Source organism: Sodiomyces alcalophilus, assembly GCF_042370955.1.
Source record: "Sodiomyces alcalophilus JCM 7366 unplaced genomic scaffold ACRALscaffold_4, whole genome shotgun sequence".
Classification (NCBI taxonomy): Eukaryota; Fungi; Ascomycota; class Sordariomycetes; order Glomerellales; family Plectosphaerellaceae; genus Sodiomyces; species Sodiomyces alcalophilus.
In genome coordinates this window covers 4,383,383-4,404,595 of record NW_027263535.1, presented here as the reverse complement: position 1 = coordinate 4,404,595, position 21,213 = coordinate 4,383,383, and the positions used below count along the sequence as shown (strand labels likewise).

Below are 21,213 nucleotides of genomic sequence, written 5' to 3'. Positions count from 1 at the left end.
GCGCGGTATGACTTGTCGGAAATGTACCGTATGACATTGTGTAAACGGAACTCTGGGCGGGAGTAACGGGCCATCGGTAGTCAATATCATGGGGGTTGCATTGCTCAACACTACCTACATACTGGCGAGGAGCGTTCTCTTTCCAAGCTCATAACGCGCCTCCCGTCCATCTTCCCCCAGTCAACGGAACGGGGAGGCAAGGTACGAGTTCACAGCTCTGGCTTAGATCCGAAAACAGAAGGGGCACGAAGGGTGACCAAATGTGTCAAAATGCAACTGGTATTGGACATTCAGCGCATGCGAAAAACAATTCGTCTAATCCATTCGTAAAAACCCCAGCCAACAAAACCGTTATGCGCCAACAAGCAGTATTTTCCATTCCCTATAGGCACAAGCCGTCGTCCTTTCGCAGCCGCCCAGTGATCCCCTCAAGTCCGGACCTGTTTTCCATGTTCATCGTGTTCGCCGAGTCCTTTGGGTCATGACCTGATCCCGGCGGAGAGGAGCTCAATGAGGGGAGCTGCTGGTATGTACGTTCGGTGTCTCGTCTGATTATTCTTGGCGGTTCCGTGTCGATGCCTTTTCTGGTCGACATGGAGCCTGGTATGGCTCGAACTCGGTCGTCACCTGCTCTGAAGCTTGCTAATCTCATCGAGCAGTTCCTGGAGTTCATCGTCGCTGATCTTATCGGCAAGGGATGGTATAAGGGTCTTGGCTTCTTCCGCCGTCTCACAACACAAGGAACCTGCAATGACTTCTTAGTAACCGAATTACTGCTCAGACCAGGGTGCCAAGGGTCGTCTCGAGAGATGTGCAGAGAGAGAGGCGAGGGCGAGAGTGAAAGACAGGAGGAGAGGTTGTATATACCTAACTGGGCACGTTCAAATTTGGCAAGCTGCTTGTGCGCGCTAAGAAGGCGCTCCACAGCCTCAACATTCTCCTTCTGACGAAAACGCGAAAAGGCATCCAGGTAGTTAAGCGTCTGGGTAAGCATCCTGTTATGATTCCTCCATGTTAGCTCATGCCCTTATCACCTCCTGTTCTTCTTATAATAGATAGAGCTGGTCGGACCACGTCATATCGCCAGGCCTAGTGAAGAATGGAGTAAAGGCAAGGAAGAAAAGGCGTAGGTGCATGCGTACTCGGTCTCGTTGACGTTTTTACGGTCTCCTCTTCTCTTGGCTACCAAGGCATTGATAACAAGAGAGGCTTCGGAAAGGGTGAGAGTGTCGACGTTCTGGAACTCTCCAAGATCGAGGATGTGGTCGGCCCTCTCTTGGCCGGGAGGTGCAGGCTTGGGGCGCGAAGTCGCAGCATGTTTAATCGGTGCTCTTGACATGGTGAAGTGGAGGAGGGGATGCTCGGGTTGCGTTGCGCACCCAGCCAGCAGCTATTCGGAGGAACTCGATGATTGTGACCTCAGAGGTAGGGATTGTTGCTGGTTTCTAATGCTAGAAGAGACGCAGTTGGAATGAGCTATGGTGAAGAGCAAGGGCAGGCGCGTGCGTGATGGAGTGAATGGTTGAGGCTGAAGAAAAGCTTCGGTCTGGGGTTACTATTGGCCTGATAACTAGAATCGAGTTTATAGGGGCCCACTACGGATACATGTACGAACTCTATACCATGTACAGACAATACAGCGAAAAGTCCCTGACCAGCTATCACTACGAATTAAGAACTAGAGCTCTTTTATCAAGAGCTTGTTTATTTAGATAGGCACCATGTTAGTCGGAGTCAGGTTCTCACCATCAATAACATTTCCGGTCACTTTATGTCGGTCCGATTGCATACAAGGTACATAGGTATTTCAAGATACCTTCTGTCTATACCTAGGTAGGTACGATAGATAGTGAGTGACGAGTCCAGCTAGGTAACATTATGTAATGGTGCACTGTGCACTTGTCCAGGTCCTCACTCTGAACCTTGGTCACCAAAAGGTCCAACAGACATCCTACACACAGAAGCATACCTACCTATGTGAGGGCTTTGAACGGTTAGCTCAATCAGAGCTAATTAACGGACATGTAAGATGCCTTCTGGAGGCTTAGTAGGATCATATTCTGACTTGTTAAAGGACCGTCTTTGCGCTCGTCGTTATCAATAAGGCTGGGGGCCTTATCCTCAATCGCACGTTTCATGAAGGGGGCCTCAACCAACTCAGTACAAATGACTATCTGGTCCTTGCTGGCACTTTTCACGGGTGAGCCCCAATCTCTCCCTCTCTGCGTACATACCATACCTCCACTGCTATTCAGTCCTCCTCTGACCACAGCGTTTCGTCGTCCTGGCAGAGTGCATGCCATCACGGCCCGTCTCAACCCCCTAAAGAACCATGCCCCAGTCGCAACTACAGGTCCAGGTGGGATACCGAGCCGGGCAGAACCCCCCTCCGGTCTCGAGGTTATGGAGACGGAGAACTTTCGGCTCCAATGCTTCAACACCCTGACAGGAACCAAGTTCCTCCTCTTCACCGACACCACCCAGGTCAATGTGGACGTGACCATCCGGAGGATATACGACTTGTACAGTGACTATGTCATGAAGAACCCATTTTACCAGCTGGAGATGCCGATTCGCTGCGAGACATTCGACAGGAAGTTGATGTCGTACATTAGGGAGATCAACAACCGGTGAGGACATCATAGCATAGCGAGACAGGCCGACCGACAGCCTGCGTTGGCAGGGACGGGGACGAAGGGACGAGTGGCCCAAAGGAAACCGCTGTCAAACAAACTTATCATAATTAATTCTAGGTGTTGATAGTCCCCGATGTGTGGGAGTTGCGAGTTGGGACTCGCTGGAAGCACGTTCGTGCATTGATTGTTCAGCGCTGACGCAACTGGAATCATCAAAGCCGTATGCATCCCTGTCTGTGGGAAGGAGTGTAAAGCCTCGTGCATTTTTCTCCAGGGCTAAAAAGTCTGTATTGTTACATCACTGTTTGTTGTCTTGGGCAACCGCGAGCTTGGGGCACCTCGACCCGGCAGATGTTTTCTGAAGTGCCCATCTACGACGTGTCCATCTTATCGTCGCCTTTTTTATCTTTGTCCTCATCCTGCTTTCCAGCCTCACCACTGCCATTCGCCTCGCCGTCCTTGTCCAGAAGGGGAGCCGACTCGCCGCCCTCCTTGATGTCCTCGAGCGACGCCTTCTGGGCCGACTCGGCGTCCTCGCGCGCCTTCTTCTCTTGTCTCGCCTTCTCCTCTTCCATACTCATGCGCAGTGCCAGAGCAAGCTCGGGGTCGAGAGCTGGGTCGAAATCGAGGCCGCCAAAATCACCGCCCTCGCCGCTACCACCTGCGGCGCCGCTGCCGGCAACGTCCGCGGCGCCCTCACCTAACAATATCGGAGACGAAATGAGTTGATCACTAAGGAGCATGCCGCTCGGCGGAATGACGACCAGATGCGAGCCCTCGCTACCCTTCACGTTCTCGTTGAACGCCTGTAGTTTCTTCTGAGTGTCGTCATCCTCGAGGTCGCCGAAAAGCACGAAATCGACAGACACATTGCCCTTTTTCATCTTCTTCGCGAGCTGAACCAGCTTCTTCTCTTCCTCCTGGACGGGTGAGCAGACGAAAACGATTATCCGTTGCCGCTGAGATTTGTTCTGCCGATGCTTGAGGGCCAACTAATGAAAGAGAAGAAAGATCCAAGTTAGCGCGAAGGAAGCTTCGTTGGAAGGGGGAGGGGTGATTGAAAAGGAAAGCGGGATTCTGCAGTCGAGAGTATGTAACGTACGCCGGCGACCTGAATGCCAGTGGCAAGATGCGACGAGCCTCCAATCTTGTTCTTGGTTCGATGCAAGCCCTCCAGGACCTTGCCCTGCTCCGTTGTGAGGGTCACAAGAACCTCGGGACCCTTGCCACCCATACTCATGAGCCCGACGGAAGACTCCGGGTTGCTGCGAGTAATTTGTTGGAAGATCACAGCTACTGCATCAGCTTGGGAGTCGAATCTGGTGGGTTGGTAGTCTCCATTTCTGCTGCTCTCGCTGTTGTCCACGACAACCATCACCGCTTCAAGAACCATATTGGGCGAGCGCTTTTGATGATCGGTTGGTAGTCACTTGTTGTACGTGGTCGCAAGAGAAAATCAGGTATGCGCGGTGACTTATGACCTCGTTGTAACCGTTGTGGTGACCGTGTCCGGAAAAGTGATCTTCGGCGAGTATGATGGTGATGCGTTCAAAAGTAGAGGCGTAATGGAGGTACGTCGTAATTAGGTGGTAGCCTCCGACAGGAAGGTATGAGAGTTGAGCTCCAAGGGACCCGCTTTTGGACGCCAACAAGCTCCAGGTGCCAGGCCCCTCCGTGAGTACGTACCGCCAAGAATACCGTGATTAAGAGCCACAAAATCACGTGACTGTCTGTTTACAAAGGCAACCGGTAGAGGGTGTTACATAAGCCAATCGCGAGGTTACAGCGGTTTGTTTACTTCAGCCCAGCTGTTGACCCACCCAAGGATGGATAAGCGGCAACCATCAACAACAGCTTTGGGGTTATCCTACAAGTGACATCTGCTCTGCTGTATTGCGCTCCTCATTGTCCAGCGACGCGCTGTTTTGAAATCACACCGGACCCCGAGGCCTCCCTGTCTATATATATATGTCAAATCAAGATGGCATCCCTACGCACGAAGACTCGCGTTTCGCGAGCATCTCCAGCGCCGCGCTCTCCGACAGCAGCTGAACATCATCTCCTACCAACCAAGACCGGCACGCCGACACGAAGGAGCCCGTTGAAGCAGCGGAGAGGGCTTACCCTTGAGAGAAAACAGGTCATCATAGACAATTTACAACTGGAGAGTGGGTGCTCGATTTTCCCGACGTTCGTCCAGCAAGGTTCGTTAACATGAGTCTAGTTACGGATCGAGCAAGGAGGTTACGGGCCCAATACCACGCGCGAGCCCAGAGTCTACGGACACGAGTGGAGATGCGCGTCAATCGCGTTCCGAGGTCACTTCTTCGCGTCACCATGGAAGAGTTGATGGCCAAATGTGCCGAGGATCAGAAGAAAAGACTCGTCGCAGCTTCGCGGCCGCCCCCTGTGCCAGAGAAGGACGTATTTCCGCGACTGAGCCCCTCGAAGGCTTCTCACGCCTTGCAGGCCTCTCCAAGGCCGCGTAAGCGGCTGAGGTTCGTTCCTTTTTCCGACACAAACAAAGTTGCTGATGTGATGAGAGACGTGGCTGACGGTGTGTAGTGACGCGATAACAAACGGGGACAAGGAAAACCAAGCCAACGAGATTGAATATCCTAAGAAGAGACACCGGGCGGGTCCTATCATCCCCTCTTCCGTGTCCGGAACCGGCCAAGTTCTTTCCCCTACGTCAACCAATGTACGACAAGCGATTCGCGACCGTCCGCCTGCTTCGCCCTCAAAGTCGCAAATTTCCAGGCCAGCCTCGCCAATGAAAGCACCGAATACGGCCCGTGGAACACTGGCGAGCGTGGCAGACAAAACCAAGACAACGCGCCCTATCGGCATGAGGAAGGCGACGACTTCGTCGACCACCAGCTCCGTCGCCACGACGGCCACCACGGCGAGACGGACGAGGAGAGTCGCTGCGCCATCCTCTTCTAAGCCAACAACGTCACGGCCGGCGACGCGTGCTGGACGGCGAGCCAGTGTGTCTAGTGACGGGAGCGCTTCAACGGTCGTGAAGAGAGGGGCGGCAGCATCAAAAGCCACGTCGGGTACCAGGACTGCCACGGGAACCGTACGGAAGGCTGGCGCGGGAGGTACCGCGACTAGAACGACAGCGGCGGCGGCTGCTAAAAAAGCCACCACGACACCTGCAGCCGGGTCTACGCGTGTTCTGCGCAAGAGAGGATAGTAAGGGGAAGCATCAAGGCGAGGTTTCCCATTGAGCTTCGGATAACACCAGAAAACCCCCACCACTATTGGGACTCAATGTGAGGAGTACGGTGCGGAAGACTAGGAAAGGTTCATGAGTGTGGGCATCTTTTTAACGGCGTTGCATTCGGGATTGGGACTGGGACACCATAGGGAGACAGGGCAATGTGATATGACAGGTTCTATTAGTGGGAGGTTTTCTTTGGAAAATACCCAAGACCGACTAATACAATCCTAACAGTAACGACTTGGGTGAGGCCGCCGGCCCTTTCGCATGGCGGCCGCATGGATTTATGTTTCCGATCAGCTTGCCACTCCCGGCTGCGCCTTCTTCTTCTTCTTGTCCTCCACCAACTCGATATTGTCCTCGGGTATCTCCTTGTACTTTTCCAGCAAAAAATCGTGAATCTCGTCGCTGACGTCGCCCTGGACGACAATCTCGTCCCCGCCACTGGGGGTTTTGGTAACGGACGACCCTGTCGCGAACTTCTTTCCGAGGTCCTTTGCGACCTTTTTCAAATCTAGACCGAAGGCCTCGAGGCCGAAGACGGCGGTGACGAATTTCTTCTTGTTGCGCTCGATCCTCTTGATTACGACGTGGCTCTTGGCGAGCTTGTCGGCCTGTTTGGCCTCTGCCGCTTGAGCCTTGGCGGCTTTCTTCTGCGCGTCTTTGTTGGCACGTTTCTGGGCTTCTAGAGAGAGGGAGGCCGTAGCGGCCTCTAGGGCTTCTGTACATGTTCACGTCAGATCCCTTTTTCTTCGCTTCTCGCGTTTTCTGGCGGTTTGCTTCTCAGGTGCCTCTCGCGGGAGGGAGGCAAATCGGGGGAACGGGTGTTAGATCGAACCTGGTGACCAGAGGGCGTCATAGAGGGCCGGCTCATTCTTCTGAAGCCAATCCTGGCATTTCTTTACTGTACCGCCGTATTCGCAATACTACCCAGGCATATACTCAGGTTAGGAAAACCGGTCTCCATAGGCATGCCATTGTTGAAAGACAACGTGAAGAGAGGTCCAACTGGAATGGGCTGGGCCGTACCTCTGGGGGAAGGCTGCACACTAGGGGTGGGTGATTCTGGTTAGCACTCCAGGACACGTGAGGTTGAGGTAGCATAAAGATGGTCGCTCACCGCCGCAGTAAGTGACACGACGGCTCTGAGGTTCGGGTACGCTCTCCGGTTGCTGCGTGTCGGCCATCATGTGTAAGAATGTAGACTTAGGAACGAGTCGAAGGGTTTGTTATGAAAACCCGACGGGAAAGAGGGAGATGCCGTCAGTGAAGCGTGGGGTGCTCCTAGTTCCATTCTTCATTGCGGGGTCCTTTGCAATTGATGGAGGGGCAACGCTGAACTGAAGGTGGCAAGTGTAGCGTAGCTAGGCCTTATGTAAGGAGGTGTGGCTTGAAGCTAGCCACAGTTAAACGTAACGGCTGTGGCACCCCAGCCACTTTGGGACCTCAGCCGTCTTTTCCCCGTCGCTTCCTTGGTCATCAATATCCCCCGCACAACAACACATCCGTCAAATTGAAGAAATGCATCATGGCAGCAAAGACCAGTGCTGCCCTCATATCGGGCCTCCATTACAGGTCGATATTTCACCCTCGCCGTCACCGTCTACCGCTGGCTGAAGGCCCGAGCTTCCGTTAATGTCGGCCGTCCGCCAGTGTAGATCGAATACCGCAACATCCATCTCGAGCTTGTCTTGGTTATTGGTATCGGACTCTTCTCTCTAGCCAAGGGAAAGGGCGCCCATGGCCGCATATTCTGGCCCGTGAGATGGGATGGAAGCTCGATGAGATCTTGACACCCAACACCTTCTCGTCCAATGGATGAAGGGGACGGCAGAAGCGTGAATGTTTTAAGCGCCGGCTTTCCTCTCTCGTCGCCCTCTATTGGATGTTGGGCATGCAGCCAACGCAACCACGCATATTCCACGTCTTCCTCTTCGCGCGCGCCAGCCAATTGCTCCTCCCGCCATGTTCCAAAATTAGATACTCGATTACTTGTCTTGATTGGTTCTTCTGCTTTCTACCCTGGGGGTGATATGAAGACCAAGGCGGCATGACCCATCCGTGGCGCGGGCGGTCAACAAGAATGCCGTCACATCGGTGCGCTGAGCCTTTTGCTCTGCATTCGTCGATCGCTCGTGTCCAGTCAAAGGTCGCCAGAGCCGCTGCCCATCTCGTCCAGCGTCTCTCGGTGGCACCGTGTCCCGTCCGAATCACGCGGAGCCATGACTACAAGACGACCAAATACCCCCCCCATTTCCTTTGGGTGCTATCCCGGTTGTTCGGTTTGGTTACCTTTACTTTCCTCTTCGTGCCGCGGGTTGCGTCTCTCAAATCTCCTCAACGCTTCGTTGACCGAAGCAGCCTGTCGTTAAGGTGTTCTTCCTTTCTTCTTGGTCCTGGTTTCATCCTATCGACCTCAGCGGCGCAGTGCGTCTTCACTCTGTCATCGCCACCGGTTGGCATTTTCTTAATATTCATACACTTCTTCTCGTTTCACGGCCACCCGCGGATTATTTATCACCATGGCTGAGCTGGTTCTTTTGCCGTCATCGACTTATCGACCTCCCTCGCCTCCGCTGGTCCGGAGGCCGGGAAATTTACTTAATACCATAATTGAGGAAGAATCCGAGGAAGAGAGTGGCATCCGCGACTATCACGACATACAGCAGCAGCAACAACAACAACAACAGCCGCCGCACCAACGCTCGATCGCGGGGGATGCCCACAATGGCCCCAAGTTTCGTCGGACCGACATGCACATCGAAGCTTGGCTATCACCCATGAGCGACCACTTTCCCACTCCCAGAGGATTCCACTATCTGGCTGCGCCTATCCTGCCATCTTCCCCATCCACCGCTTCCACGGACGGACCACCATCTCCGATGCAAAGCTTGAACCCATGGAACAACCGAGCAAGCGTCATGACCGATGTGACCGAGTTTGACGACCTGCACGGTGTTAGTGATGACGAAGACTCATTGGGCCGGATACCGTCCAGGAAATCTTCATACAAGAGGAAAAGTGCGACAGGGGCGGCCACGCCTGCAGACCATGCTCGGGGAAATCTGCCTCAGCTCGTCATTCCCAATACACGCAACGGTCCGACCGACGAATGGTCCGCGACGTCAGCGAGGTCCATTGGCCTAAAGACCAAGCTAACTTCGCCTGTTCCGCCCACTCCTCCCACTCGGGTGGAAATGTCGCCGCAGGTTTTCTCCTTCATGCAGGCTCGCCAGGCTCAGGAGGTGCCAACCATGTCTGCTCCCCCTTCGTTGGACGGTAGTCTGGACGGAAGTTTGAGTTCGGAGCAGATGGCCCAAATGTCGGCCCCGCCAACACCAGTCATCGGCAATGATGACGATATACAAGAGGAAGGCTGGTCCGGCGTTCGGCTCCAGCCCGGTGCACTGGCAACCCTCCAGGCTCTGTCCGGAGGGAGTGACAGCGACAGCATGGGCGGGCAGGATAACGAACACGAAGGGCCAGAGCAAGTACTCGAGGTCCCTTCTGAGCCCATCCCCGAGATGCGCCAGCAGCCTCTCCGGATCTTCACCGGCTTCCACTTCCAGGCACATAGCACGGCAGAGTTCACACCGACATCGCAACGCCGCTCGCTCGCCGACCTGACGAGACTCGAGATCCCTTCTCCCGGCGGCTTCTTCTCGGGTCTTTCACCGCGAACACGGAGCACCTGGCACATGCCAAGCAAGAGCCCGGACGACATGGCACCGCCCACCTCGACAACCGCCGAGCAGTTCTACCGCTGCCCCTGGAACGCAGACGTTTCGATCCCTCCCGTTCCTCGGGTTCCGTCGGCTCTCCCCCTGATGACAAGGCCCGCTGCCAACGACATGGCCGAGCAGTTCTATCGTGCCGTCGCCGCTGCCTCCTCGTCACCCGTCGAACAGGTCGTGGAAGTCAAAGATGATGACGACGACGACATTGAGGATGACATGCCCACTGCACGACCCGCCCCGATGCCGAGCACGGCCGGTGCCTCCGGCTCGTTCGCCATCGCCGCGGAACCGGTGTCTCCGGAAACTGAGGAAGCGCCGATAGAGATTGTCACCGTCTATGACCCCGACTACGCTCGTAAGCAACAGGAAGCCGCTCTGTCGAATCTCGACCGCACAGAAATGTGGCTCATGGCACAACGATCGTACCTGAAGCCTATCGAGACCGAGGACGAGGAAGGAAGCCATCAGGGACTCCCCGCGATCCCCGAGGATTCCGAGGAAGAGGAAGAGGACGAGCAAGAAAGCAAGACATCCGGGACGGAACCCGAAATCCCAACGCTGCCGAGGAAGAAGACGGTTCGCTTTTCTTCTGTCATCACCATCACCCGCGCTCCCTGCCGCCTGCCCTCTAAGTTCCTCGGAAGGCAGGAGTCAACATATTATCGTGCTTTCCAGGATTATATCATTCGAAAAGGCTGCCTCGACGTCTTCGTTCATCGGCTCCCTCGCTTTGAGGCCCTGCAGGCGCAGAGAATCTCCCTCCCCGAATACCATCGCAACCAGCTCATGGGCAAGTACCAGCTAAGCGTCGTACCCCAATCGGCGAAGAAGCGACTCAGCGCCAACGTGGCCCGAGGTGACGACGTCATCCTCGACGACCCAGAAAAGCTTCGGCAGGAGAAGGAACAGGAGGCCATGAGCCAAATTACCATGTCTACCTGGCACGTGGCCGCCAACAAGATGCTCAACGGCGGCCATCTCATCTCAGCGCCCGTCGCCAAGCGTCTCGCCCGCGTCTCGCGCATGGCACCCGGGAAGAACGGTGTCGCTCGCGATCGCGCACGTATCCTTGACCTGGGGGGCCAGTCGACGTGCGATTGGGCATGGCATTGCGCGCTTCAGTTTCCGAACACCAAGATCTACACGGTGACGACCAAGGCCATCCGCCAGCTGTCCAACTCCAACATCCGGGGGCCGCCGAACCACCGTCAGGTTGCCGTGGAGCGTCTGACGCGCCTGCCCTTCGCCGACGACCAGTTTGATCTCGTCTCGGCTCGCGAGCTGCATTCCATCCTCAAGTTCGTCGGCGAGAACGGCGAGGACGAATGGGAGAGCTGCCTGCGCGAATGCATGCGCGTGCTCAAGCCGGGGGGCTACCTCGAGTTCTCGCTCCTCGACTCGGACATTATGAACGCCGGTCCGCTCGGCCTTGCCAAGAGCGTCGAGTTCGGCTTCACTCTCAAGACGCTGGGCTACGACCCCTGCCCGACCAAGATGTGGCTTGGCCGCCTCTCGCGCGCCGGCTTCGACGAGATCCGCCGTGCGTGGATGTACCTCCCCATGGGCGAACGGCGGCCGACGTCTTTCCCCGCGTCCACATCCGGGCCTGCCAAGCCGCTCCCCGCCTTGCCGACGGGGGATCCCTCGACCCCGCAAGACGAGACACCGAGAACAGTAACGCTGGAGGCCATGGTGACGGGGAGCAGCGATGCCGCGGCGAGCATCACGGGCATTGCGGCAAGTTGGATCTGGGAGCGGTGGCTTCTGCGGTGCGAGATGGAGAAGGTGGCCGGCGAGTTGAGACTGGGAGACATAGTCACAACGGGCAGTGCCATGACCGAGGCGGGGAAGTGTCTCGATGGGGTGGCGGCTATTGTCGAGGAGGGGAGGATGTGCGGTGCTGGATGGAGGATGTTGAACGGGTACGCCAGGAAGCCCAGGCTTGGGTCGGGCTTCATTCCCGTGCACATGGATGCGTGAGGATGAGGAATCGTGGAGGACGAGAGCTGGGAGGGTCGGCACCTGACCCGCCCACCTCGTCTCTTCTCTTTTTCATTCTGTCCATGGGAACACACATAAGCCGTGTCTCTCTCTCTCTCTCTCTGCCTGTCGTGCTTGTTTAGAATGGAGTCCGGCCGCAGTATCATGCCCTGAATCGGCTGGTTTCCCACGAGATAATATAGACTGAGGAATATGAAGTATATAGAGACACCAATGGGTACTCACCTATATAAGACTTGGAGGGTTTCACCGTATGTTCGTTCTCCCATGTGCAATTCATTTAACACTTTCTCGGACGGCGCAACATGGCTAGATGGCCCAATCGTCTGGGGACAAAATGACAGCAGCCGGACAGCAGCCGGGTCCAGCAGACGTTACAGAGCTTATAATTGTCGCCGTCTTTCCCATCTCAGGCTAGTTAGTCCCTTCCGTCAAGTCTTTGCTTCTACAGGCCATGCCAACTCTCAAGTGTGCCTGGCACTTCACGGCGCTGTCTTTCTCGCTGATGGGGCCACTCTTCATACACAGCCGTCTAAGTGATCGTACATCTGGGTGATAATGGCTAGCCGCACGGCACGTCGGCTGGCTAGGGTTTTCGGCTCCTTTCTGTTTTTATTTCATTCTCTTTTCTCTTTCCTTTTCTTCTTATTTTTTTTTTCTTTTTCTGGTCCGTGGTTTGACAGGGTCGGAAAGAGGCTGTCTTGGAGTCTTCAAGAATCGCCCTGTGAGCGACGGCGGCCATGAGTAGTTGAGAACGTTCGTCCAAACAAGGCCTGTTCGTTGAGAAGTAACGGAAAAGTGTGAAGGAATCAACAGCCATTATATACCTGTATTGTTTCGTAATGCATCTCCGAGCTCTTCCAACGCTTATTCTGAGCTCATGTTGAATGAACGCCGGCCAATGTGGATACCCATGCCCCGTCCCTCGGTCCGTCTATCTCTGTGATGTAGTTGAAGTCGTTATACCGCTCACTGTAACTCTAGTGTGTTCTCCAAGGTATCATTTTGTCCTCCCTCACCCATCCTCACTCGTCCTGGGACCATCTTCTTTCCCTGAGAGGCAGCTCCTGCCCAGAGGCGACCCTGCTCCCATTATCTTCTGCCTTCCAAGCCCAATACTCGGCCAACCTGGTCTCTGCGTATGAGGCGTAGTCGAAATCAATGTCGGAAATGACGGCCTGGATCAGCGCCCAAATACCCCAGTAGAATCCAGGTATACCCCTGAACAGATCGACCTCGGTCATTAACTTGGACACTTCGTCCTTCCGGTCGACCTTGACCTCCCCTGGCAGCAGGTTATAGTAGGACTCAATGTAGTGTTGGATGAAGTCTCGCCGCTGGGACCGCGTTGGAAGCATGCTGTGATCGCACTCGAATCCGCCCCACTCGGCGAAATGGTTGGCCAGGTCGAAAGCGGCCGGCGACGGTGTCGCGTACTCGTAATCGATGAAGCTGACCGAGGGGGCGTTATCACCATCAGCTGCCTGGTCGCCGGGGTGCGTGGGCGTCACAATTACGTTGCCGCACAGGAGGTCACAATGCGCAAAGACGAGCTAGATAGAACGTTCAGCTTCCTGCGGAGTGGCACCGTGCCCATGGTATACATATGTATATTTTGTCTTACCCCGTTGGCGCCCAGGCCGGGCCGCTGGCTAAGCTGTCTGACTAGGCTATCTAGCTCCTCTTGAAGCCGGGTCTGTCTCGCCCTCTGCTCCGGCGTGGCAGTCGGTAGGGCGAGGATCCACTTGCGCATGACGGTCCAGAGGTTGGGGGCGAGCTTCCCGGGCGCAGTGTTGTCAATGAGGGCCTGGGTAGCCAAATCCAATTGCCGCCCAGCGTCGTCACCATCACGGTCTTCGTTGCTGTCTCCGCCGATGGTATCTTGCCGAGAGACGCCATTGGTAACCGGGCTCGTGGACGACGGAATGCAAGGCACGGTGGCATGCCATTGTGCCAATCGTTTCGCGACGGCACGGTATATCGACGGCTTCCTGAGGTCGTCTGGGGTGGTGACCCTACCCTTGATATAGCGGTACAACATGCCGTTGTTAAAACGCGCAATGAGTTCTGGGGCGAGACCGTACTTCGTTAACAGCGCGTGGTTCTGTACCTCCCGCTCGCGATCGATGAGTACCGCTGTGCCGGCGCCGTACGCTCGTAACAATATGGCTTCGGAGCACATCTTTTCCTCGGACCAGCCATCCTTCTTGTTGACAGCCTTCAGCAAGGTATTGGTGATGCCATCGGTGAAACGGACGAACTCGATTTTGGAATCCGGGGAGGCCCACTCCGGTCGCACGGCAAGGATCAGGCGAGTAGCAGACTGTTGGGAGTCCTGGCTATCATACGTAGACTCGACGAAACGTACGGTATCGGGGCTGCCATTGTGAAGACCGTTGCTGGTTGCCGAGACCATCGTTGAATGCCAAATGGGTGGCAAAAGAGAGCGGCGGCTTTACTTTTGCTGTAGCACAAATTGAGTGACTCGTGTCAACGCGGCGTTCGGAATCAGAAGACGCAGGGGTTACTTCTATTGACTGATGATGGATGATACGGCCAAAGACAGGACGAGAGCGATGCACCGGAAGGGGGTTTTGGGGAGAAGGAGAGGGAGAAAAGAGAGGGCCAAGAAGGAATTGTCGAGATGTGGTATTATGTAGTAGCTAAAGTTAGGCAAGCGCGGAACGAGGGATTTGGAAATTGGAAATTGTCAGTGCGGCCTTAAAGAGAGTGGGATGGGATATTTCGCGAAGCCACCCCGGGAAAGTCGAGTGGGAAGGACCGACCCCCAGTGTCCCTTCCCAGAGTTCAGACTTGGTTTATCCCCGCTCTCCACCAGTTCAGGCACACGACCTGCTTCCCGTCCTGTCAACAAGAAAAAGATGGCCCACGAATAATACGTTTCCCTATAGGGCTCAAATTGTCGAAATAAATAAGCTCAGAGTTTGGGAAGACCGGGAATTTTACTGCGATGTTGGATTCGCTAACGTCCACTCGTGGATTACGGGGATATGAAGGCGAGGGGGTTCAGCCCTTGTTTGGAAGGGAGGGGAAAAAAGGGAGGAAAATGGAAAAGGGAAAAGGGAAACCCCAGAAACAGAAAAAAAAAAAAAAGTGCAGCGGTGTAGCTACTAGGTACGTACATACGTTGGGTGGCATAACATGTGAAAAGGGAGGTCAAAAGTTTGGGGGTTACTTTGTAGTGTACAACGTTCTGATGAGGGGGCGGGGTCAGGGGAGAACCTCAACCATTTATCCATGTCTCCACACCATCCACTAGGTTCGTCACATGTTTTCTGATGACGTGGCGCACGAGCCACAATATCATAGGTACATACCTACGTATTGCTGTGGCTAGAGCATGGCGTCGAAACATATTCGCACCTACCTTAGGTAATAAGCTAACGCCCTCGCCTTGTTGATCTCCCGAGTACGAAGAAACGTTGGCTTCAAACGCCAAAACTTCTGCCTCTTACGATGTAATTAGCTGATTTCCCCCCGTGTTCATACCAATGTAGTCAGACATTCAAGAGAAAGGTAACCGACCCAACTTGCTATATTGCTCCTGACAACTCCAAGTTAGTAGAAAGGCAGATCTGCCGGCAATTCGACATTGCGACCCTTCTACTTCGTACTTCGGTCGGTCTTCGCGGCGGTCACATGGACAGCCGTGGCTGGCTGGCTGGCTAGTTGGACGGCACAGCACCGAGACCACACATCTACGGATACTCTACTCCTCTCCCTACCACTCAACTCGGCCTATCTGGCCAGGTAAAAGTCGCAATGTCTCAGCCCGTACTGCCTAATCCTACCAACCTCCTCGCTGTCGCTCTTGTTATCAACAGATCTCGGGATGGTCCCAACTTTGTCTTTCATTATCCCCCGCAAGTCCGCCCACCTCATAATCAGCCAGGCCAGTCTCAGTATGGCTTGCCGGTAGAGACGCGCGACTCTGATGACACCATCCTCGAAAGCCTTGACCAACCTGTATCTTCCTTCGACAACACCGTCGATGCCTCATCATCGGCCGATCACACTCATGCTTGGGATGACCACCGCTTCACTGAAACCGGCACCCAAATCGTGCCTTGGGAACACGTTGCGGGCTTCCCTACCAAGGATCTTGCTAGCATTCTAACCCCAGGGAGGGCATATCACAAAAAGCTCTTCCAGTTATCCCTCGATCCGCTCTACTGCGTGTCCTGCCCGATCCACGTCCCCGAGTCTGGAGTCTGGAAGAAGAGAAAGAAGAAGAAACCGGACAAGGCTAAGAGTGTCAGGACCGAAGACGGCGGCACGGCTACTTCTGACATTGACTTGTCCCGGCTGTTTACCCATAGCTCGTCTAATGGGGCCGAAGGTTCCCAGGCCGAGCAGAAGGACAAAGGCGATGAAGTGGACGATAAGCGCGCCTCGATGACCATGTTCAACCTGGTTTTCATTCTCCACCCGCGAAAACATCAGGCCAAGGAGCTTATCGCTACACTGTATCTCAACATTATAAGGAAAATCAGCAAGGCCTACAAATACAGCCAGCAGAGTAGCGACTTTGTGTGGAAGGAGTCGAAGCGTATCACAGCCCTGAAAGAAAAAGGACGAGAAGAAAGTGAGTCTCATCTGTCTTTTCCCCTCACAGCTGCCGTCCCGATGCCGCCATCTGCACTTCCGATGATCTATCTTTACTAATGTCAGCCGGTAGGGTGGAAAACCGGAAGGTTGTGGACAGAAATTCTCAGCTCATCCTCCTTAGCTGCCTCTGTCCAGGACATATACGAAGCCGTATCCCAGAATAGAATTGCTGCGCTCCAGCTTGACACGGCTGCTGGACCCCTGACGCCGTCTGTTCAAATCCCGGTTCCGTTCTACGTCGCGGACTTGCCGCCGGACGGCGAGGAAGGCCAGAGAGGCCTCTGGCTAACAAGCGCCAACTCCTTCATCAGCGAGGACTCCCTGGACGAGCCTGGGTTCCTGGATCGCAATTTTGCACTGCTTCTCATGGAGGACGAGAGGAAAATCATTGCCGAACTACAGGCGGACCCTGACCCGACCACAGCGGCCATGGTCGAGTTTGTTCGCCTCTCCAAGCCTACACAGTCGTAAGTTCCGCGCCGCACCACGCAATGATTTTTAATCATAACACACGGGACCATGACCGCTTATGTTTTGTCCAGTTTCTATCAAGTCGGCCAAAGCAACATACTGTCCTTGGGCCAGGTCCGCAAGTACGCACAACACTTTATCTTTTGGCGCCGCGCCATCGCCATCCCGCCCCTCCACGCCCGCGACGTCTACATCCTCTCGCCCAACTGCGATACCCGCCGCCTGCCTCGAGCAAGCCTTGAATGGCAAAAGACCTTTCCGCTTGCCCCACCCCTGACCAACTTCTTAGCTGAGCTCTCCTACGCCCCGCGCCCCTACAAGCACTTCTGCCCAAGTAAAGCCCACCGCCCCACCTACCTTTTGATGCTGGCCTGGCTCATGCGCGGCGGCTGGGTGACCCAGCTCTGCACTTTTGCCTACGTGGTCGTCTGGCCCGAGATCCAGTACGAGGTGGAATATGAGCGCGAGGCGGAAGAGCTTCGCTGTGCCAAGGATCACACTTCGGAGACGACCAGCCAGCCTAGCTCCAGCTTTGAATCGTCCGAAGGCGCGCACCAACCGCCCAGCGAAAAACGTGTGCCGACCATAAACGAACAGGCTGCCGAGCAAGCGCGACTAGAGCGCATCGCCGAGAAGACACAACGCGAGGCGGCAGAAAAGGCCGCTGCCCATGCCCTCAAGGTTGTCCCGACGGCCACGGCTCATCCGTCCATCAACAACGCGCCGCACCTAGCCCACATGACGCCGCATATCATCCTGGACGCCAAAAAGCCCAACGGCACCGAGTCCCTCTACATGTCTGCCATCGCCAGGAGGCTGAAGGACGAGAAGGTCGCCAAGGCATGGCATGGCTTTTGTAAATACTTCAACGGAAAGTCGGCACTCGAGAGGATCGCGCTGCAAGAGGACATGAAGCGTAAGGAAGCATGGACCTTGCTAACGGCCATGAGTGAGCACCTCATGTGTGTCCGTCATTGGTAAACATAGGGTGCATGCCAGGTAGGCACGGCTAACCTGGGTTCGTTTACGAAGTCGACCATCTTCTGCTTAGGTGATTTACCTACATGTAGGTGCAGCAAGTACAATAATATAATATATATGTAAAAGGGTACGTTGTCTAGCAGCGGCTCTGCACGTTCTCATAGGCAAATACGCTGGGATGCAGCACCGTCGAGGGGAACGGGCAAAAATCTCCCACATAGACAAAATCTTACAACAAAGAACAATGCCTGATCTGACGTTATGCAATTAGGCTGATGCAATAATAAGAAGCTATGGCTCGCGAGGAGGCTTTAGAGATCGGAAACAGTATAAAATCATCAAGCCCAAACTTCGCCTATCCTTATGCCGGGCCAACCAGCCCTGAAAGGTATCAATGTGTGAAGTAGGAGAAAGGGATAGGAATTCGTCGAAATGGCAGCCGAAAAAAACAACGGAGAAAAAACCGCAGACGGACCAACGACTATGATTAGACCCTTGCACACAAGAGAAGAAAAAGAGGCAAAAAAGGAGGAGGGGGGACGGGGAGTTGAGGAAACGAAGAAGAGAAGAAAGAAGGGTACAAAAAACAAAAGCAGAAATTAACCTTGGACACATGCAGCGCGAAAGACTCCCTTCCTATCGTCTCTCCCAGACTAAAAGCGAAGCCAACGCCAGAATCCCCTATCTTCCGTGGTATGTATGCGTGCCTGACCGAGTTCTGATGCAAAAGGAAAAATGCGCAAAATAGGGGAAGATGAAGAGCTCCCACATTTCATATAGAATATCCCGCACGTAAAACGGAAACCCCTCGTCGACGAGTGGCGACAGTATAATGGGCCCGAAAGACAGCGCGGCGAGACCACCCGGGCCGAAATGGATATGAACAACCAGACGTGTCTGCGGAGAAACGGCGTTCTGCGCCCGCGACACGCGTTTTTACTGGGTGAGGTCCATTCCAAATTCGTCTTCTTCCTTGAAGTTCAATGTGCCTTGTCCACCATCGTCATCGTCTGGGTCATGCCAGAAGTCGGCGGCACCGCTCGCGTCACCCCCCAGCGCACCACCGTTGTCGTTGCCATCGGGACTGGCGGAGATACCCTCGGTAGGGTTGCGAGAACCGCTCAGAGGTTCTCCGCGGATGTCGGTGTGGTTGGGAACGCGCAACCCTGATCCCGGCGTCCGAGAGTACGACAGCGTGTCGTTCTTGGACATGGCATCCATCAACTCGGTCTGCATGCGTTTCTCATCCTCTGTTAATTCAAAGGGGAAGTGTCCGCCTAGCTCGGAGATGGCGTTCATGAGTTCTTCCTGCTGTTGAAGCTTGAGATGCAACATCCACATCAGATCCCGTGTCCAGCTCACAGCGCCGTTCAAGATATCGCCCTTGTTCGGGCCCTTGTCCTTTTCCTCGATAGGTAGCCCAGTTGTGATGCTACCAGCCGTGCTCCCTGCCGCACGACGGGCACCGGGGCCGGCAAGGCCCGAGGTGGCCTGGTTCGGACTTGAGACGGCCGTTAGACTCGGCGACAGTGGCGTCCCATTTTGAAGCATTTTTCTAATCTTCTCGTCCTCCAGCCTATGCGCAGGCACCAGTTTGCTGAGATCCTGGATCCTCTCGTTGATATTGTCACGACGTCGTCGCTCTACAAGATTGTGGGATTCACGGCGACGCTTCCGCTTCATCTCCTGGGATGATACGGCGCTACTGTGAGCGACGCCGAGTTTGGCTGGCATCGACGAGCCGCCTTTCATCATGACCTCGTTCAGTTGTGCAAGGCTAGGCTGAACAGGCGAAAATCCGGATCCGTATGAGGCGGCCATGGTATTGGGCGATTGCATCCATGCTCCAGAAGGGGATTTCGCATCATGCAAGCCTGGCGCGGGAATGGATTGAGACGCAAATCCTGCCGAGTCCTGCGACCCGATGGAAACTCCATGCATGGCCGCCTTTGCTGTCATTGGGCCCCGCGAGTTGGAACCTTTTCGCTGCATGGCCTGTGCCTGTGCCATTCGAACTCTGTTCTTGGCATTGAGAAAGTTGGCGTCAGATCCGTCGGCATTTAGATCAGACCCCGCGAGGGGAGAACCGGAGTAGGAGATGGGGGATTGGAGAGACGTTCCGAGAGAGTGATGATTGAACTGTCGAAATTGGGAATTATTGAAGCTGTGGACGTAAGGGCTCTGAATCGGGTCACCATCAGGTGTATGGGAGTAGCCATTCATGGCAGACTGATCGATGCCGTGGTGCGAGCCATATATGGGCTGGGTATAGCCCATGTTCATTTCTGACATGCTGCCGAAGTCCTGACCATGACCTGGCATTCCGCCTTGACCGTCGGCAGGGCTGCTTAGTCCATCCAGAAGCTCGTCGTCGCCGAATAGGGCGGAGCCGCTCGAGTAGGCGTTCGACGCACTGGCTTGGTTGGAGCCGTTGAAATTGTTCCCGTAGGAGGAGGCGGAAAAGTTGCCGCCCATGGAGAGGTCGTTAGGGTCGATCGCTCCGCCGCCACCAGGTCCTCCGCCAAAGTGACCAAAACCGTGTTGCGCCATGTCGGGAAAGGCAGAGTCAATGAAATATGATGGGATGTGTCGGAGGTATAAGGATTTTCAACTTCGAGGCACCGACTGTCCAGATGTGTTTCGTAACGACAAGCGCCGGCGGATGTCAAGTGTTGACTAGGTCGGATTTCCACAGGTGCGGTGAGGTTCGGTACAGTCTAGAACAAGAGCCGTCAAGTTAGCACGAGCTTGAATGGACTAGTTAACATGCAACCCCAGTGGGGATGCTGAAATGGGCGGTGACTACTCACAGTCGGAGATAAACAGTAACGTGGCGACAAAAAGATCGGTGGATTTTAGCCGTCTGTCAACTCTCTCCACGCGCCATGAGGCACTTGAAGATCAGGTTTTACGCTCGGTCTTCGGGCGCGGCGCAGACAGGTTGAGTACCTATGATCGACGAAACTACTCTCTGTTGCTCTGCCGAGAGGCAACCAAAATCGGAGACGGTGTACCGGAAACCTCCTGTAGGATATATGCGAGTCGCGCAAATGTGCCAACGATGATGAATGAGTTATCTGGCGCTTTCAGAAAGTTTTTCTCCGTGTTCACTGGCAAAGAACCACCTGACGCTGTTGTCTTCTCGACCGCCTTCGGATGAAGCGAGATGGCCGGTTCGAGAAAATGGGCGCGGGTAGCTTGGATTCGTTGGCAGTGTTGGGGCTGCTTCGGCTATCGCGGTGTCGTAAGTGCCCCTGGCAAAGGATGAGGTGGGAAAGGGAGCGCTTCTGTTTGAGCGGTTTTCGGTAGGGCTCCTGGTCTTCAAAGGGGTGAGCTAGGTCCTATGATAAAAGCTGCGTAAATTGGGATTTGTTGATTGATACCTGGGTAGTTGGGTTTGTATGGGGAAAGATCCGTGACGGGACTGGAGGGGTAGGGTAGGCAGTGGACGACTCCACTATTCAGCAGGGAGCAAAAGGCCTCCTCTCTCGTGTGGGTGGTGTAGTAGGTACGTTCGTAAAATATACGGAAT

General features: G+C 54.8%; 10 protein-coding genes across 10 annotated transcripts; 4 read left to right on the top strand and 6 right to left on the bottom strand.

Annotated features, from left to right (window-relative positions):
* Positions 1–79: 79 nt before the first annotated feature.
* ACRALDRAFT_1076514 (uncharacterized protein) lies at positions 80–1,520 on the bottom strand. The gene is made up of 3 exons (XM_071018517.1): positions 1,143–1,520; positions 868–995; positions 80–745 (listed from the first exon to the last, which is right to left on the bottom strand). The coding sequence occupies exons 1-3, from the start codon at positions 1,337–1,339 to the stop codon at positions 624–626; spliced, it is 447 nt and encodes a 148-aa protein (XP_070875195.1). The 5' UTR covers positions 1,340–1,520; the 3' UTR covers positions 80–623.
* A 363-nt stretch (positions 1,521–1,883) lies between these two features.
* On the top strand, positions 1,884–2,634 carry ACRALDRAFT_2042361 (uncharacterized protein; the record flags this gene model as incomplete). The annotated part of the gene is made up of 3 exons (XM_071021238.1): positions 1,884–1,993; positions 2,075–2,200; positions 2,292–2,634. The coding sequence occupies 3 exons, from the start codon at positions 1,884–1,886 to the stop codon at positions 2,632–2,634; spliced, it is 579 nt and encodes a 192-aa protein (XP_070875194.1).
* Positions 2,635–3,007: 373 nt separating this feature from the next.
* ACRALDRAFT_2105598 (uncharacterized protein) lies at positions 3,008–4,029 on the bottom strand (the record flags this gene model as incomplete). The annotated part of the gene is made up of 2 exons (XM_071023253.1): positions 3,008–3,628; positions 3,739–4,029. The coding sequence occupies 2 exons, from the start codon at positions 4,027–4,029 to the stop codon at positions 3,008–3,010; spliced, it is 912 nt and encodes a 303-aa protein (XP_070875193.1).
* Positions 4,030–4,617: 588 nt separating this feature from the next.
* On the top strand, positions 4,618–5,835 carry ACRALDRAFT_2042359 (uncharacterized protein; the record flags this gene model as incomplete). Its single annotated transcript, XM_071021237.1, has 3 exons — positions 4,618–4,804; positions 4,861–5,134; positions 5,202–5,835. The coding sequence occupies 3 exons, from the start codon at positions 4,618–4,620 to the stop codon at positions 5,833–5,835; spliced, it is 1,095 nt and encodes a 364-aa protein (XP_070875192.1).
* Positions 5,836–6,173: 338 nt separating this feature from the next.
* Positions 6,174–7,049, bottom strand: ACRALDRAFT_2091621 (uncharacterized protein; the record flags this gene model as incomplete). Its single annotated transcript, XM_071022578.1, has 4 exons — positions 6,174–6,583; positions 6,701–6,788; positions 6,892–6,911; positions 6,983–7,049. Coding segments are annotated over 4 exons (585 nt in total), but the record flags the coding sequence as incomplete, so codon positions are not given.
* Positions 7,050–7,093: 44 nt separating this feature from the next.
* Positions 7,094–12,404, top strand: ACRALDRAFT_2019883 (uncharacterized protein; the record flags this gene model as incomplete). Its single annotated transcript, XM_071019992.1, has 16 exons — positions 7,094–7,128; positions 7,190–7,215; positions 7,296–7,406; positions 7,438–7,514; positions 7,548–7,622; positions 7,697–7,829; positions 7,902–8,317; positions 8,394–11,545; positions 11,581–11,681; positions 11,723–11,761; positions 11,835–11,869; positions 11,914–11,973; positions 12,052–12,136; positions 12,167–12,191; positions 12,284–12,324; positions 12,349–12,404. The coding sequence occupies 16 exons, from the start codon at positions 7,094–7,096 to the stop codon at positions 12,402–12,404; spliced, it is 4,467 nt and encodes a 1,488-aa protein (XP_070875190.1).
* On the bottom strand, positions 12,282–14,628 carry ACRALDRAFT_1063823 (uncharacterized protein). The gene is made up of 2 exons (XM_071016862.1): positions 13,225–14,628; positions 12,282–13,153 (listed from the first exon to the last, which is right to left on the bottom strand). Exons 1-2 carry the CDS (start codon positions 14,014–14,016, stop codon positions 12,626–12,628), a joined length of 1,320 nt encoding a protein of 439 aa, XP_070875189.1. The 5' UTR covers positions 14,017–14,628; the 3' UTR covers positions 12,282–12,625.
* Positions 14,629–15,383: 755 nt separating this feature from the next.
* On the top strand, positions 15,384–17,681 carry ACRALDRAFT_2104736 (uncharacterized protein; the record flags this gene model as incomplete). Its single annotated transcript, XM_071023203.1, has 3 exons — positions 15,384–16,206; positions 16,300–16,696; positions 16,772–17,681. The coding sequence occupies 3 exons, from the start codon at positions 15,384–15,386 to the stop codon at positions 17,679–17,681; spliced, it is 2,130 nt and encodes a 709-aa protein (XP_070875188.1).
* A 936-nt stretch (positions 17,682–18,617) lies between these two features.
* On the bottom strand, positions 18,618–20,231 carry ACRALDRAFT_1070716 (uncharacterized protein; the record flags this gene model as incomplete). Its single annotated transcript, XM_071017794.1, has 1 exon — positions 18,618–20,231. One exon carries the CDS (start codon positions 20,229–20,231, stop codon positions 18,618–18,620), a length of 1,614 nt encoding a protein of 537 aa, XP_070875187.1.
* Positions 20,232–20,288: 57 nt separating this feature from the next.
* On the bottom strand, positions 20,289–21,167 carry ACRALDRAFT_2019879 (uncharacterized protein; the record flags this gene model as incomplete). Its single annotated transcript, XM_071019991.1, has 8 exons — positions 20,289–20,306; positions 20,375–20,398; positions 20,455–20,486; positions 20,553–20,574; positions 20,620–20,660; positions 20,696–20,780; positions 20,807–21,015; positions 21,065–21,167. Coding segments are annotated over 8 exons (534 nt in total), but the record flags the coding sequence as incomplete, so codon positions are not given.
* Positions 21,168–21,213: the final 46 nt, after the last annotated feature.